The 14,158-nt window shown below is 50.4% G+C and overlaps 1 protein-coding gene across 10 annotated transcripts in view; it reads right to left on the reverse strand.

Moving 5' to 3' along the window:
* The window catches only part of EXD3 (exonuclease 3'-5' domain containing 3), a 176,371-nt gene that overhangs the window by 87,746 nt on the left and 74,467 nt on the right, over positions 1-14,158 (reverse strand). For all 10 annotated transcript variants that reach the window (XR_011905549.1, XR_011905548.1, XM_072352860.1 and 7 more), the window contains exons 12-18: positions 8,646-8,812; positions 6,740-6,878; positions 6,160-6,373; positions 5,372-5,481; positions 4,230-4,440; positions 3,017-3,183; positions 490-660 (exon numbers count right to left, since the gene is read on the reverse strand). Coding sequence is in view for 8 of the 10 variants with exons in the window: in XM_072352860.1 (XP_072208961.1) it covers positions 490-660; positions 3,017-3,183; positions 4,230-4,440; positions 5,372-5,481; positions 6,160-6,373; positions 6,740-6,878; positions 8,646-8,812 (1,179 nt within the window). In the remaining 2 variants the exon portion in view is untranslated. The remainder of the gene's footprint in view (positions 1-489; positions 661-3,016; positions 3,184-4,229; positions 4,441-5,371; positions 5,482-6,159; positions 6,374-6,739; positions 6,879-8,645; positions 8,813-14,158) is intronic.

Here is a 14,158-nt window from a genome sequence, read left to right on the forward strand (position 1 = left end):
ATCAATGTTCGTTGTCCCCACGCACGCTAGAGACTCTTCCTTACCCAAACACGTCACTGCAGTTTGTGGCTGATCTGAGACATTTCACAACTGGCAGCCAGCTAGAAGTCACACTGCGCTCCATTACAGAAACGTTTCCATTCACAATGAACACTCACCTTTTGATTGTGTTCCTTCTTGATCGACCCAGGCACAAGGCAGACAAATACCTTCCCTATAAGACTAATCTGGAGTCTTAGACTCAGACTTGTACAAGATTTGAGTTCACAGCACACTCTGCTTGCTTCCTCCTGGAAATGGAGCACCAAGCCCACACGCTCCTGCAGGGAGTGCCACATCCCAGCTGCCACACAGTGCAGCTTCTTGGGCTGAACCAGAGAGCTGGGGCTCAGCACTTGCACTTGCAGCTCCTGCAAGCGACTAACTGGTAATTCAGTGAGCTGCTCCAAGGAGTGCAGATGGGAGCTATAAACACACACGCACACTGACCTCAGCAGCTTTTCTATGGTCATCCTCATTCTCCAGCATCCGGACGTCCACACCAAGGCAGCGGAGATAGCGCCCAAGGCCTTGCAGCATGTTGTCACAGACCACGCTGAACTCTTTTGGGGAGATGGGAGCAGGGGGACGTGGGGTCTCCTTGTCAGATCCTTTGCATTGCTACAGAAAAGCAAGAGATCTGTAAGCAGCAGAGAAGGCTGGTGGCCACCGTGACTGTTCTGCTTCCCTGCATCCTCCCACCACGACCAACCCAGCTGTCCCCTACCCTGTGTTACAGCTTCCCCACACCCTGCAGCATCCCCAGCTGTACGTTCGTTCTTCAATGACCACCTACAGCCTGGGCAGAGGAAGCACATCGTGGGGCTAATTAGTCATCTACCCACAGACACCTGGTCACCCAAAGCAAGGATCCGCAGCCTTTCCCTTGAGGAATGCTACCTTGGCCTCTATGCTTTACACAGAGGGAAATATAGCTTCCACACTGCTATCCCCCTATCAAACTAGACTGCAATCAATACAGATGTGCCAAGGTTTTCTGTGGGAAGGGGATCTGACAGACAGGGGGAGAAACAGGTAGACAAAGCAGTCATGTCGGCCTTGTTATCTTTGGAAGTTTAAAAACAGGCAGTGCCTGAATTCTGTTTATTTTATTTCCAGTTGCTGCTGGGGGAGTTCCTGCACTCAGAGACTTTGTCTCTGGGAGGCTCCTGCTACAATGCACAGAGAAGGGAAGTTAATAAGGAGCCTCCAGGGTTCAGCACTGCCTTCAGGAACTTGAACCTGCGGGGATGATGGAAGGGCACAGCCACCAGCTATGAGGGGCTACAGTTCTGTGCCATCCCTGCAGCATTTCAGATTAGTTCTGCAGGAGCTGCCTTGGGCCTGGAAACGCAGTGGAGCATCATTCAGACACACCTGGGCTGACTCTGAGAACCAGTTCAGACCCCAGGGCTCAATTTGTGTGATGCTGGACTCTCAGAAGCTGCTACACACCCTGAAGGCTCTGCAGCACTGTGTGGAGAGGCTGGGCTGTCCCCAGCTCCTGGAAGGACCCTGATGAACAGAGACGAGCCCTGAGGACCAAGTTGTCCCTTCAGTGTTGAGGTAGTTGGAAAATACTTAAGCATGTGGTGCTGCCTCTCTTCCAACAGATGCAGAGGAGCAGCAGCTGGCTCTTAGCTGTGTTTATTCAATGGCTAACTATGCCATATGTAGCTTTTTTCTCATGTTTCATCCCAGCAGAACGCAAAAGGCTTCTAAAGGAGAACAGTGTCATTAGCCCCACTAATAGAGGACAGTGGATAAGGAAACACTGAGAAAGAGAGGTCGGAGTCAGGCAGGATGCAGGCAGGAGAAGTCTGCTTCTCTGAGTCCCAGTCCGGGTTTTACCAACTACCTCTTGGTGAATGAATCTGACTGTGCAGAATACAAAGATGACCCAGGAGTTCACAAGGTAATTCAAGCCTGAAGTACTTACTTTTCCCATCCCTGCAGCAGCCAGTCAGGTCTGCTGTAATGCACAATATTCCCATGAACACAGAGCAGAAGGAATTAGGAAACTACTGAGGAGCTTTGCACTTCACTATCTGACTAATGGGATATTGCAGATTTACACATTTAAAGGTAGCTGTGATCAAGAGTATCTGATGCCATCTACCTGGATTTGCAAGGCCTTTGCTATAGTCCCACACCACATCCTTATCTTTAGGCTGGAAAGAGATGAATTTGAATGGTGGACTAAGGAACTGGTTGGATGGTCGCAACCAGAGGGTTGTGGTCAACAGCTCTATGTCCAGGTGGAGGCCAGTGATGAGTGGTGACCCCAGGGGTCCATCCTTGGACCAGTGCTCTTCAACATCTTTATCGGTGACACTGACAGTGGGATTGAGCGCACTCTCAGCAAGTTAGTGGATGACACAAAGCTGAGTGATGCAGATGATAGAACAGACAGAAGGGATGCCATCCAGAGAGACCTGGACAAGCTTGATGTGTCTGCCCCATTTGGAGTACTGCGTCCAGGCCTGGGGCACCCAGCACAAGAACGACGTGGGGCTGCTGGAGTGGGTCCAGAGGAGGCCATGAAATGATCAGAGGCTGCAGCACCTCTGCTGGGAAGAAAGGTTGAGGGGGAAGCAAAAGTAAGGAAGCCAGAGTTTTGAAACCTGACTAATGCAACACCTAGGCTACAGAATTCAAACCCACACCAATGAGGAAACAAAGGAGAAGCATTTCTACCAGCAAAGTTAACTGGATTATGCCACACAGATCTGCACCAACATTTTGCAAGGACAAATGAAGCTAAAATTGCAGGGAAAGCCAAATTGGGGCATGCAAAGGAGGAAATACATCTTAGCCGTAAAGGGGAGGAGCAAGGAAGATATTTGCTGCAATAGTCCTGAGAACAGACTACAACCAGGCATGCCAGGCATAGCTAACATTATGACTGAGAGACAAAGCAACATATGATTTACAGGGGTCTTGAGCAACGTGCAGCTCTTTGAAGCTGTTTACAAACCTGTCCAGAAGGTGACGGTACCTCCTGTTTATTCAGGTGCTTCTTTGCCCTGGGTTTTACACTTGGTTTTCCCACCAGACTCTCAGTCAGGTCTGAACTCAGACCAAAGCTTTCTGGGTCCTTACACAGTTTCTCGTAGACCTCCAGCAAGCAATACGCATCTGAAGCTGAGAAAAGCAGAATATGAGCGTCAGCTGGATTCACTCAAAGTCAAACGGATTTCCCAATGCAGTGAAGAGACATCTTTGTAACCTCCACTGACTGCACATCCCCTGTGAAGCTCCAGCCTACCAATATTACACCCTGTACTCTTTTACTGCACAATCACAAACTAAATGCAGAGCAGCTGAAAAAGTGAGAGGCCCTGTTCCTTCTGCTCCAATGTAATGCAAACTGCAGCGTGCCTGTTTAGGCCACCGGGTACGACAGCTTCAGCCAAACCATTCTGCTCTCCATTAATCCTGAGCAGTGCTTTGCCCACAGTTTATTACGGCACCTCAGCTCTGGGAAGGCAACTTCCCCAGTAGATGCAATATCTTAAAAAGTAATAACTGAGTTGTTTGCAATCTCCTGCCCACACGCACTGCCATGCGGCCTCTGCTCCTTGCAATGGGAGCAAAGTCTCCAAGCCAGTTTTGCAAGTCTTGGTGATTAACTCTTGTGGGAACTGTGTCAGCTCCAAGGATAGCTGAACTGAACAAAGGGCTGGTTCCTTCAGCAGGACGTCCTTTGATGCCTCAGGAAAAGATTCAGACTCAGACTTCTGACTCTGGGGTAATCAGCACTAAATGCCACCGTTGCCTCCACAGTAGATTCTGTGCTACAGTCCCTGACACCACGTCTACCCACTTGTAACCCCGCTCTAACAAGCCCTTCACTATGACAAATGAGCACAGTATTTGTCTCCCAGAAGGGCTGTGAAATGAGGCAGAAGGAAGTGGACTTTCTTCCTTTCATTTACTCTGAGGAGTTTCCACTGAGATGATGTTTCATCAGACGGAATCTGCAAAGCGCAGGAATTCCTTCATAAGGGAAACAATGAATCACCAGCAGTTTAAACTTCAACCATCAAAACCGCGTCCACAAAAGGACAGACAGAACATGTGCCGTCTCCTCCGCGCAGGAACGAACCTCCATTGCCACTTAATGGTTTTACTGGTGACAGACAACAGACACACAAGGCCTCTAAGGGACAACTGCGCCCCGAGCAGACCTGCATAGAGGATCTGTTCCTCCCGCAGCGGCCGTTTCTCCCAGTTGGACATCTGCTCTGTTTTGTCCAGCGGTTTTCCCAGCACGTGTTGCACCAGGAGGCTGAGCCCTTTCTCCGGCTGCCTGAGCTCTCCATCCTCACAGCTCTGCTCTGGGGGCAGCACATCGACCTTCAGGCCGCCCTTCTTCCAGTCAGTGGAGCTTTTCTGCAGCTGATGGAAAGAGAAGGAAACAAAACATGTGGTGGTGAATCCTACAACACCTCCTGTGTCGGTGGGTGGGGACATGCAGCAACCCTGTCATTTTTATATCTTGCCTGGCACACTGAATCCTGTTGTTGCAGGCAAGGGCTGGGATGGCATTAGATATACAAAGCAGCTGAATATTTGCTTAACAAACGCATTTGTTGGAAAGAAATCCTTCCTTTCTGAGAAGCAAAAAAATGTGCATTGTCTGACAGCGGTGCATCCCAGCAGCAGGGCTGTGACTGGGGCTCTTTGGAGGTTTGCAGGGTACGCAGCCACTCTAAAGGCTGAACACCAACTCAATAAAAGCACAGCGGTGGTTCAGCACCTTTCCCCTCCTGCATCCAGAAGGAAGGTCTTCCTGCAACACAGTGGGCAACAGCCCTTCTGAAGCTGCCACTTCTCAGATAAAAATGAGCCAGTAGTTTTTGCAGGTACTTCAGACACCGCTGTGCTTCCCAGGTTAAACTACCCGTCCCAAACATCTGGGTCCTCCCCAACCCAAAGCCTTAAACATCCTCTGCAAGTTTTACCCATTAAAGTGGATGTCCTTGAGAACTCTGCAGATTGCTAAGAACTGCTGTGTGCTAACCATGGGCATCTGTGTCTCAGCTGAACAGACACTCCTGTGCTGAACCCACCCGCAGCCTCGTGTTCAAAAACTTCCCCCAGCTGAATGGAGCTCCGTCTCCATTTGGTTCCATTTTTTCATAGTTTGCATGTAGTCTATGAAAGGTGCTACAGAATCAGATTTCCCTTGAAGGTTGGAAGCAGAAAAGGCCTGTTCACTCACTTGGCCACCTCCCTGCCAATACAGGATACAAAGACACAGATGCCAGTTATCTACCAGCGCAGGCAGAAGACACAGTTTGCCACATTTTCATGTGTTAATCCTTACTAGTTTGTCTATTGTGAGTAGGTCCACTACACTTTGTGACTGCTTGTCCATGCCTTTCAAAGTGGAGCATGTGGCTGCAAGACTGCTGAGATCTCCAGACATCCCATAACCTGGAGAGAAAAAGACCAAATCACATGATTAGCAGAACTCAAATTAAGGCTAAGACAAAATATTGGTGAGATATTTATAAACTTTGGTAGAAAGTGTTTGGATAGAGAACAGTGCAGACTTCCAGTCTCTCCTGTTCTTAAAACAGAACAAGTGGATGAAAAATGCTGAGTTTAAGCTCAGTTTTGTTAAAATCTTCTGGGGAAAGGTGAACAGAACAAACTCCACAAGCCTCTAAAAACTTCAGTGGGAGGACAATGAATTAGCATTGAACTCCTGTGCAAGGGCCTCCAAACAGAACGTAAAGCCAGGTATGGTAAGCTGCAGAATGTTGGTGTCCAGCAGGACTGCTCTGGGACAAGGCCAACCAATCCAGAAAGCTCCGGACAGCTTCCCTACACTGCTGAAGGATGCAAGTTGGTTTGGTATGGAATGAACCAAGACAGTCCCAGCCCTGAGGGGGAGGCTAACTTGGAAACCTGCTCGAAAAAGGGAGACATCTACTATTTCCAGCCATCCTGTTCAACCTGCTTCTTCATATAGGCAGCCTTTGAATACCCAGGGTACAAAACTTATCCCGTGCTAACTGGACAGAGAGAATGACAACCCCAGCAGGACCCAGGCACTTCACACAGAGCTGAGCTGCCCTCAAGACCTGAGGCAGGGGAGAAGCACAATACCTAGTTTAGTGATGGTTGCATTTGAGTAGAGCGTCTGGATGAAACGGGGAAGCTTCTCCTTCTCGTCCTTGACTTCAGCTTGCTCAAGGAGCCGTGGCAAATCCAGCAGGAACACCTCATCCCTCACGGCGAGCTGAAGGAGGGAGACGCGGGGCTTCCCAACCATGCCAAATGAAGGCCTCCACTCCATGTCGATGCCAACAACCTGCCCAGGCTGCAACACAGACAAAAGCTTTCTGCACTTGCAGGTTGCCCACACTTAAAAATTGCCTGAACCAGACTGAAGAACAGTTACTCTGCAGGGTATCAGTATTGCTTTTACAACAACTGCATCTCTCTGCTGCTGTGCAAATGACAACAAGTGACTTTCACAGTGCCCTCAAACGACACCTGTGGGGCTTCCATGCTGCAGCAATTCCCAGCACGCTCCCTAGGCAAACAAGCCTTCAGGCCTCACTGCAGCCCTTGACTTGAGGAGGGAGATGTTAATGGCAGTGACCCACAAGCACTCCCATGTACCTGCCTCTTATGCAGCTTCTGCTCCCCGATCTCCCAGCATACACACCACAAGGATGCTCACCTGCAGCACCTTCTCACAGCACTGCACCATCTCTTCCCAGTTCTGCAATAAGTGAATATTTGCACGTGGAATAGGAAGCTGGTAATAATCCTTCTTCTTAACCTCTCTGTAACTCTCTTCTTTGGTTGCCTCTTCTACCCTGCATAGAAGCAGATACAACAGCTTTAAAGTATTCAATGAGGGCAAATGCTGGTTTGGAGAGAAACTGGGGTGCCTTAATCCCCTTATTTCATGCTGGCTCCGCATTTCCCCGTGACACTCCACTCTGTCTCTTACCTCTTCTTTCCTCACCATCCCTATAATCTCATTCTCCTTCATCCTGACTCCTCTTCTCATGGTCATCTCAGACCAGCACTGAATCAAACAGGAGCTTCTCACTTCCCCACAGCATAAACTGGCTCAGAATGAGAACCTCGGGCTGCTGGGCTCTAGGATTGCTCCCAGAGGGAACAGGTGAGTCTGTCTCATTGTTTTTCCAGCAAAGCTTCATGCATTGCCTGCAGTTCTCCAGTGCCTCCTTCTCCATCCCCTTCCCTGTAAAATGTCTACACAAGCAGAACAAGAACACGCTGCCAGCTGCCTCCACAGAGCACGTGTCCTTGGTGTTCAGATGTGCCACAGAGAGAGATTCGGTGCCTCCATTAACGCTGTGGGACTGCTGGGAAGATGCCTGCAGCAATGAGCCATCTGACTGCCCAGCAGGACCTGACACAGCACTCTGTCCTTACAGAACACAGCACAGCCTCCTGGAACGGCCTCGCAGCTGGAGGTCAGTGTATTGCTGCGGCGTCTCAGCCAGATGATGCAATCAGAGGAAAGAAGCTAATAAAAATATCCAGCTATTTTGGACATGACACAAATCTCTGGATAGTCTCTTTCCCATAGAGACTTGAAATGGTTTATTATTTGAGAAAATATTTACTAACCTTATGTTTAGGGGACTGTGGGACTAATTTTGCAGCAGAGCAGCTTTCACTGCACAAATACCCCTTTCCATCCATTTGTGTGCACGGGGAGGTCAATATCTGTGTAAACTATGTAATGAAGGTGTGCAGTCTCAGGTCTCCAGGAATACTCTCATCTGCAGAGCTCGGGAGGGACAAGTGCATCCAGTGGGGAGATGCTGTCAGTTATGTGCAGGTACCACCTTGTCCTCTACAGTGTGAACACCCTCACTGGCAACCTGCTGCCTTCTGAGCTCAATAAACAGTAATGCAGACAGACTGTTTTATTAGGTTCCGTGGCTCCACTAATCTTACAGTAGCTACCACAGCAGGTATCGCAACTGGATACAGAAAACTGGGGCTGCAAAGGATTCTGCCTGTCTGCTACAGCCCCCATGAATGGCAGAGCACATGCTAGTCAGCGCGCCTCAACTCCACCTGCAATAGACGGAGGCTTCCTGGAGCAGAGGCATGCACTGGCATTCCCAACCTCTTTGCTTTTTATCTCCTGACACGCAGTTTGTGGCCAGGTCACACTCCTGTTAACCACCCCTTTGTGTTCTGAGGGATTACACCTCATGCAAAAACCTCCTGGCTTCCAACAGGCAGCTGCTGCAGCTTCAGCACCTACTCAATAAAACAGATGCGTGCTCAGATCCTACACACATCATTTCATTTGTGCTGGTAACCTGGCAGAGAGTCTAAAGATTCCTCCACAGAAAGAAACAACCTCATATAGCTTCTAAATTCTCACGAGTGAGCTCTCAGTGCACCTTCCCAGACACTTCCAGGCACATGAAAAGCAAATGTGCCACGTTCATCGCCAAGGTGTGATCTCAGTAAATGGAGGAAGTTTTCACAAAGCTATCTCCCTAAGGAAGCATTACGGCAGTTTTAAGCAAATACACAGCCCTTGTATGATAAGTAATCTACACAGAACAGGCACGAAACAGGGTATTTACCTCTCTTGCATTTGAAGCTTTTGAAGCTCATCAGCCACTTCAGAAGGCAGCATCTCCTTGGGCACATTGCAGCGTTGTGCCCATCTTGCCGCTGTGCTCCAATCGCAGTATCTGAGCAGCAGCTCTATCAGGTGCCCCTGCAGCCATCGATTCTCTCCAACTGTGCTCTGGAAGGAATCAGAGGTGAAGAAAGATGTCAGTGCAACGTCCATCGTGGGTGTCTCTCACCCCTCCCAGGAGACAGTGTCCTCCCGAGGGCCAGGAACCAATGCAGAAAGGGGCAGGAATCCCTGTGCTGCAGGACTTGCACTGCTCAAGCTCAGCAAATGCTGCACTTCTTTCTGCTAGGAGACAGAGCACATCTGGCTGCAAAGAGCTCACCAGGCTCCTTGGATTCTTCAATAACAAGGCAGCTCTGAACTGTATTTGTTCAGGGAACATCTGTCTGAAAGCCATGGGTGCAGCAGAGAGAAGTGAGGGTAAAGCAACACCACGCAGCCTGCTGGTGGCTACCACAGTTTGGTTGGTCTCAGACACTAACTATATTCGGCACCATCAGAACCCATGACTGAGCAGTGAGTACAGCTCTTTGGGCTCATCATGCAGGTAACCATAGCAGAGGATGGCTTTTGGGTTCATTTACATGCTTTGTGCACACATGGCACCATGGAGCAGCTATGAACAGACAAATACAGCCCATAATAGTCTTCACTTTGACACTCAGGTCCACCAAGGCTCTGTTCTCTCATTCACCCCCTTGCTGGATGCTCTTTAGGGTGCTGCAACACAGCAGCTGTAATTGGAAATCAGAGTATGGTGATGCCGACAGCCAAGAGAGCTGCGGGGGGTGGCAGCAACCCCTCCTGCCCAGCCCACCTGTGCACACACGCTGCCCAGAGCCACCGCAGCCAGACCCTCATCCCTCCAGCCAGTCCTGCTGCCTGGTTCACTCGCTGATCTCCCTTAGAAGTTAATCTTGTCAAGGAAACTTAATTGCTACAACAAGTTGAGACTCTACAGGGCGGATCAGGTTCTGCAGATACACAGCTATACTGCAGAGAGCACCGCCACCAGGATTCTGTAGGGTAGCAAAAGGCCACAGGAATGAAGTGCCCAGGTGTGCGTGTTCCTGCCACCCCTCCTTTGCAGCCCCACCAGGCTCCTGCAGGTCAGGGGCTGTTCCCGGGTGTGGGCACCTTGCTTTTCCACCCCAGCATGTGGCAGCAGTGCAGGGTGTTACTGGGGCCACGGGGCCTCATTCCTCACATTCCTTCAGTTACTGAAAGGTGAGAAGTTTTCCTCACGCAGACACCCTGAGCAGAGAGCAGGAAACAAACCTGGTGATGGCCTTGAGCTAAAGGGGAAGGAAAACAAACAAACAAACTCAGCACCACGTCTGAACTCCCTCTGCTCCGCCAGCTGCCCCAGCACATCCCCTGCCATGGGCACACGCAGGACTTTCACTGCTGCTCGGAGGAGGAGGCGGCACAGCAGGAGCAGCACCAGCAGGACGGGGGGCACAGGGGGCAGCTGAGCTCGGCCCGGCACCTGGGGCAGGAAGGGTGGGAGCACTGCCTGCACTGCCCAGCCGCTTCTCACAGCCCTTCCCCCAAAGAACATATTTCCTGGTGAACATCACAGCGCAGTTCCCTCTCCTGGCTTCCCCTGTGTCCATCCCATTGTCTTTCTGCCTTTTTTTCCCACAGCACAAAGTCTTGGTTGGATCTCTCTCCAGTTCAATTGTTAATAAATCTCGTCAGCTTTATTTCTGGAGATAATGAGGTGCAGATCTTTTTTCTTTTTTTAATGATAACAGATTTATTCTTCCAGCCACAAACACAACTCTGGAAAGAAGGTTAATGTCTGTGGGGATATTCCATCTTGTGCTCGGAAACGGAGAATAGCTTTGTTTGTTGTTTGTTGTTTCTTTGAATGAAAAGAAATAACATTGCTAGAAGGGGAAAGGCCTCCACCACAACAGCTCTGCCAGGAGCAGGAATGTGGACGGCGGTCCCATAAAGGGGCAGGTCGGATGGAGGGACCAACGCTGCACTCAGGGTGACATTTTGTGCCTTCTGCTCCAGGATTTGGCTCAGGACAAAACTGCTGCAAGGGGGGAGGAGGTGAGGAGCTCTCCTGGGGTCACTGCGGTGCTGCAGGTGCCTCCAGGTGCCTCCAGGTTCCCCCGAGCATCCAACCGCGCTGGCACTGTTGCTTTATTTGTGATGGAGGTTTCTGGATTGCAGTTGGCGCCGTCCGTGCATCGCGGAGAGCCGCGTTAGCAGCTCATTTATGGACGGGATTTACAGATGGAAGCGGAGCGGGGACCCCGAGCAGCAGCTCAGCCCGCTCTCCCCCAGAACGGGACCCTGACCCGCGGGTACCCGCCCCGCTCCCGGCTGAGAGCTGCCGGTTTCCTCGCGCTGCATCGCGGCTCCTCGGGAGCGCAGCCGGCCGCTCACCCGCGGGCAGCGCACAAAGCAGCAGCATGAGAAAGGAGCACGTTCTCACCACTTGAGCCGCGCTCTCTCTCCCGGCGCTGGCTGCTCAGATGCACTAATTTAGGAACCGAAGAAGAAGAAAATAGCCTCCATTCATATCCCCGAAGACTGACTTTCAGATAGCGATCAGTGCGTCATTGACACAGCCACACTTCAGTGTTCTGGAGGCCATTACCACATCAATGGCGGGGAAGTGGTCTTTCTTCTCTCTTTCAACACAGCTTTGGCAATGGGCTCCCTGGGGCATGTTCACACTACCTTTGTGAATCAGGAGCCTCGGCTTCCCAGCCTCCCCGCCATCAGCTGGGTGAGACGGCTCTTCGAGAGGCCATTCAGAGGAGCCTAACTCCCCATTTCGCTTGGATCAAGGCGAGGGCAACGATGGGAGACAACGTGCCGGACTCCCCTCGGGGAGCTCCGTGCTCCTGGGACACCTGGGAGGAGCGGCTGCTTTGTGAGCCCCGGCCAGGTCTGCACCTGGGCTGCCTCCCCTCTGCAGCTCTTACAGTCCCACCGATGCAATCTGTTGCTCACAAGTCCAACACTGCACCAAATGGTGGCCAGAAGAAATAGGAATGTCCAGCTTGTCTGTTAAAGTCCACCACGAGACTGCAAGTCCATCCAGGGCTCACTTCATGGTCCTCCTCTGTGCAGTAGTGTAGGTGCAGCCTGACACTTTGAGGGACTTTCATAGAGGGAACATCAGAACTTCTGTCTTTTTAACCCATAATTAACTCGCATTCCTTACCTACAACCCACAACAGCTCCAGGTGTATGGGTGCACAAAATCAGGGTGCATTCACCTGCAGAATTTATCCTCCCCTCCACTACCTGCTCAGGGAATATTGCACACGTGTGCCTCTATGAGCAGCAGAGTCAAGCTAACCCTATTCAGACAAGAAATAATCACATGGCATCCATCAAAATCCAAAATGAATACAACTCCTTAACAAACAGACTAAGAACTGTTTCTCACTAGTGCTGTAGAGGCATCTTCTGAATTCTAACATAACCCCGGCCCCCAGATTGCTGAGCGTGGTTCATCACAGGGATCAGTAAAGGACTGCGGACTTGCTCCGAACAAATAAGCCACAGTCTTGATATGCTTCCAGATTTCTCACACCTCCTGGTCCCACGATGGCAGGATGGAGATATTTTCTGGGAAGATTCCAGCACTTGGCAGGACCGAAGATGAATGAGGATGGGGAAATGGGCCAAGCTCTTTCAGAGTGCAAAGTAATATGTTACTTATCACAGTAGATGCTTTGTCTGAGACCAATAACAGCGCACTGAAGACAAACTGGCATCCCTTATCTTCCCAGTGTATTCTGAAGTAGCATTTATCTGTCAGCCTTTTGTCACCCTGTCACACACACACACGGACAAAGTGTCACAGTGGCAAACAGCCAATTGCTCCCCAGTTTAAGGCTCCCACCATACACTGCACATGGGCTGACCTGCGCTGCTACTGAAGTTCACCCAGCCTGCTCTTCCTACGATCCAACAACATTCCCCATTCCTTCAAGCCTAAGAAGGTTCGCGTGCTTGCCAAGCACTTCCATAACTTGCTACAAATGTCACCATAACATAACTCTATTTTATTTTGTGTCTTGAAGCATGAACTCATGCACAAGGAAAATACGACGCTTCCTGTACGGCCCAGCAGAAGTCTGAGGCTGCCTGAAGGACTGCAACCAGATCGCGGTTATTCCAAAATCCAACTCAGCAGAAGTGCGTGACATCCACTCACACCACAGCTGTCTGCAGGAGCTGCACGGCAGCTATGAAAGCACAGCAAGGGGCTGCAGTGACAGCCACAGGCTGCCAGACGACAGCGGTGCCGCGGGGATGAGAACAGAGAGTAAAGCATCGCTTCACTGCAGGACTGCGAGCTGCGGATGTGCAAAGAGGAAGAGCCTGCAGGAACAAAACCACCATCGCTGTGTCTCCTCTGCTGTGAGGAGCAGGGTTACACTTCATCAGGATGCACAGGAACTGAAGCCACCACGACGCCTTCCCATTTGTCTTGGAAACCATAACATTAACCTTAACAAGCTAAACCAGTACACCAATTAACCTAACCAATCGCTCAATTAAATGTTCCCATACTCAGCCACATGCATAATGAGAATTCGTAAACTCCTTTGTAAGGAGAGGTGGAATTCCAGCACTGTTGTTCCCCAGCAGGGCAGGAGGATTCACAGCTACTGACAGGCTGTGTCAGCTCCAGCCAGAGCAGAACTCATCAGAACCTGCTGGCAAGGGAAGAGCCTCAGAAACATCCTCCTCCTTCCTGCTCCACTCTCTGCTCAGGTCCAAATGCTGTTATGAAGGCAAACAACAAAAAAGGAATCTCCCATTACTTTGTCGCCACGCTGGCTGGACGCAGCCCTAATGGCTGGCAGTGCCCCCCAGAGCTGCACTGCTCCTGTGGGAACAGCGACATGAGAGATCGGTCAGCAAAGAGCTGCAGGTCCTCAGCTGCATCACGACCTCAATTAGGCCTGTAACAGGGGGAATTTATATCTAGGAAAGCCTTCCAAGTGAATAAGCGAAATGTAAGCAATGGAAATACTTGTCTGGGAGCCCTCGCTCCTCCCATCACTGGTCTATGATAAATAGACACCCACAAGAAGAATGTGGGCTACCACTCATGTTACCCATCGCAATCCCCACCTGGCTCACAGCCATTGCAATGAAGGTATCTCTGTGGGATCTTTACCAAAAGCGAAGCTTGGCAGAGGGTTTTCCTCTCCTTTAATCTCTTTTGGTGCATTTACACTCCCAGTGATTTTTTGTTCTGAAGGAGAATTGCCTGAGAGTGTTGGTTGAATGAACCCTGAAATTCACACCCCAGCAAACGGCTGATTTCCCAAATCCATAATTCCAACATTCCTCAGAGATGCACATTCCTGCAGAGCGAACAAGGGAAGGCTGGTTCCTGTTCCTTCCCATTTGCACGACTCCTCCATCCAGAAGAACGTTCTTCCTCCTCAAACAATGCTCTGTGTG

This window comes from Excalfactoria chinensis, chromosome 18 (assembly GCF_039878825.1).
Source record: "Excalfactoria chinensis isolate bCotChi1 chromosome 18, bCotChi1.hap2, whole genome shotgun sequence".
In the NCBI taxonomy this organism is placed as follows: Eukaryota; Metazoa; Chordata; class Aves; order Galliformes; family Phasianidae; genus Excalfactoria; species Excalfactoria chinensis.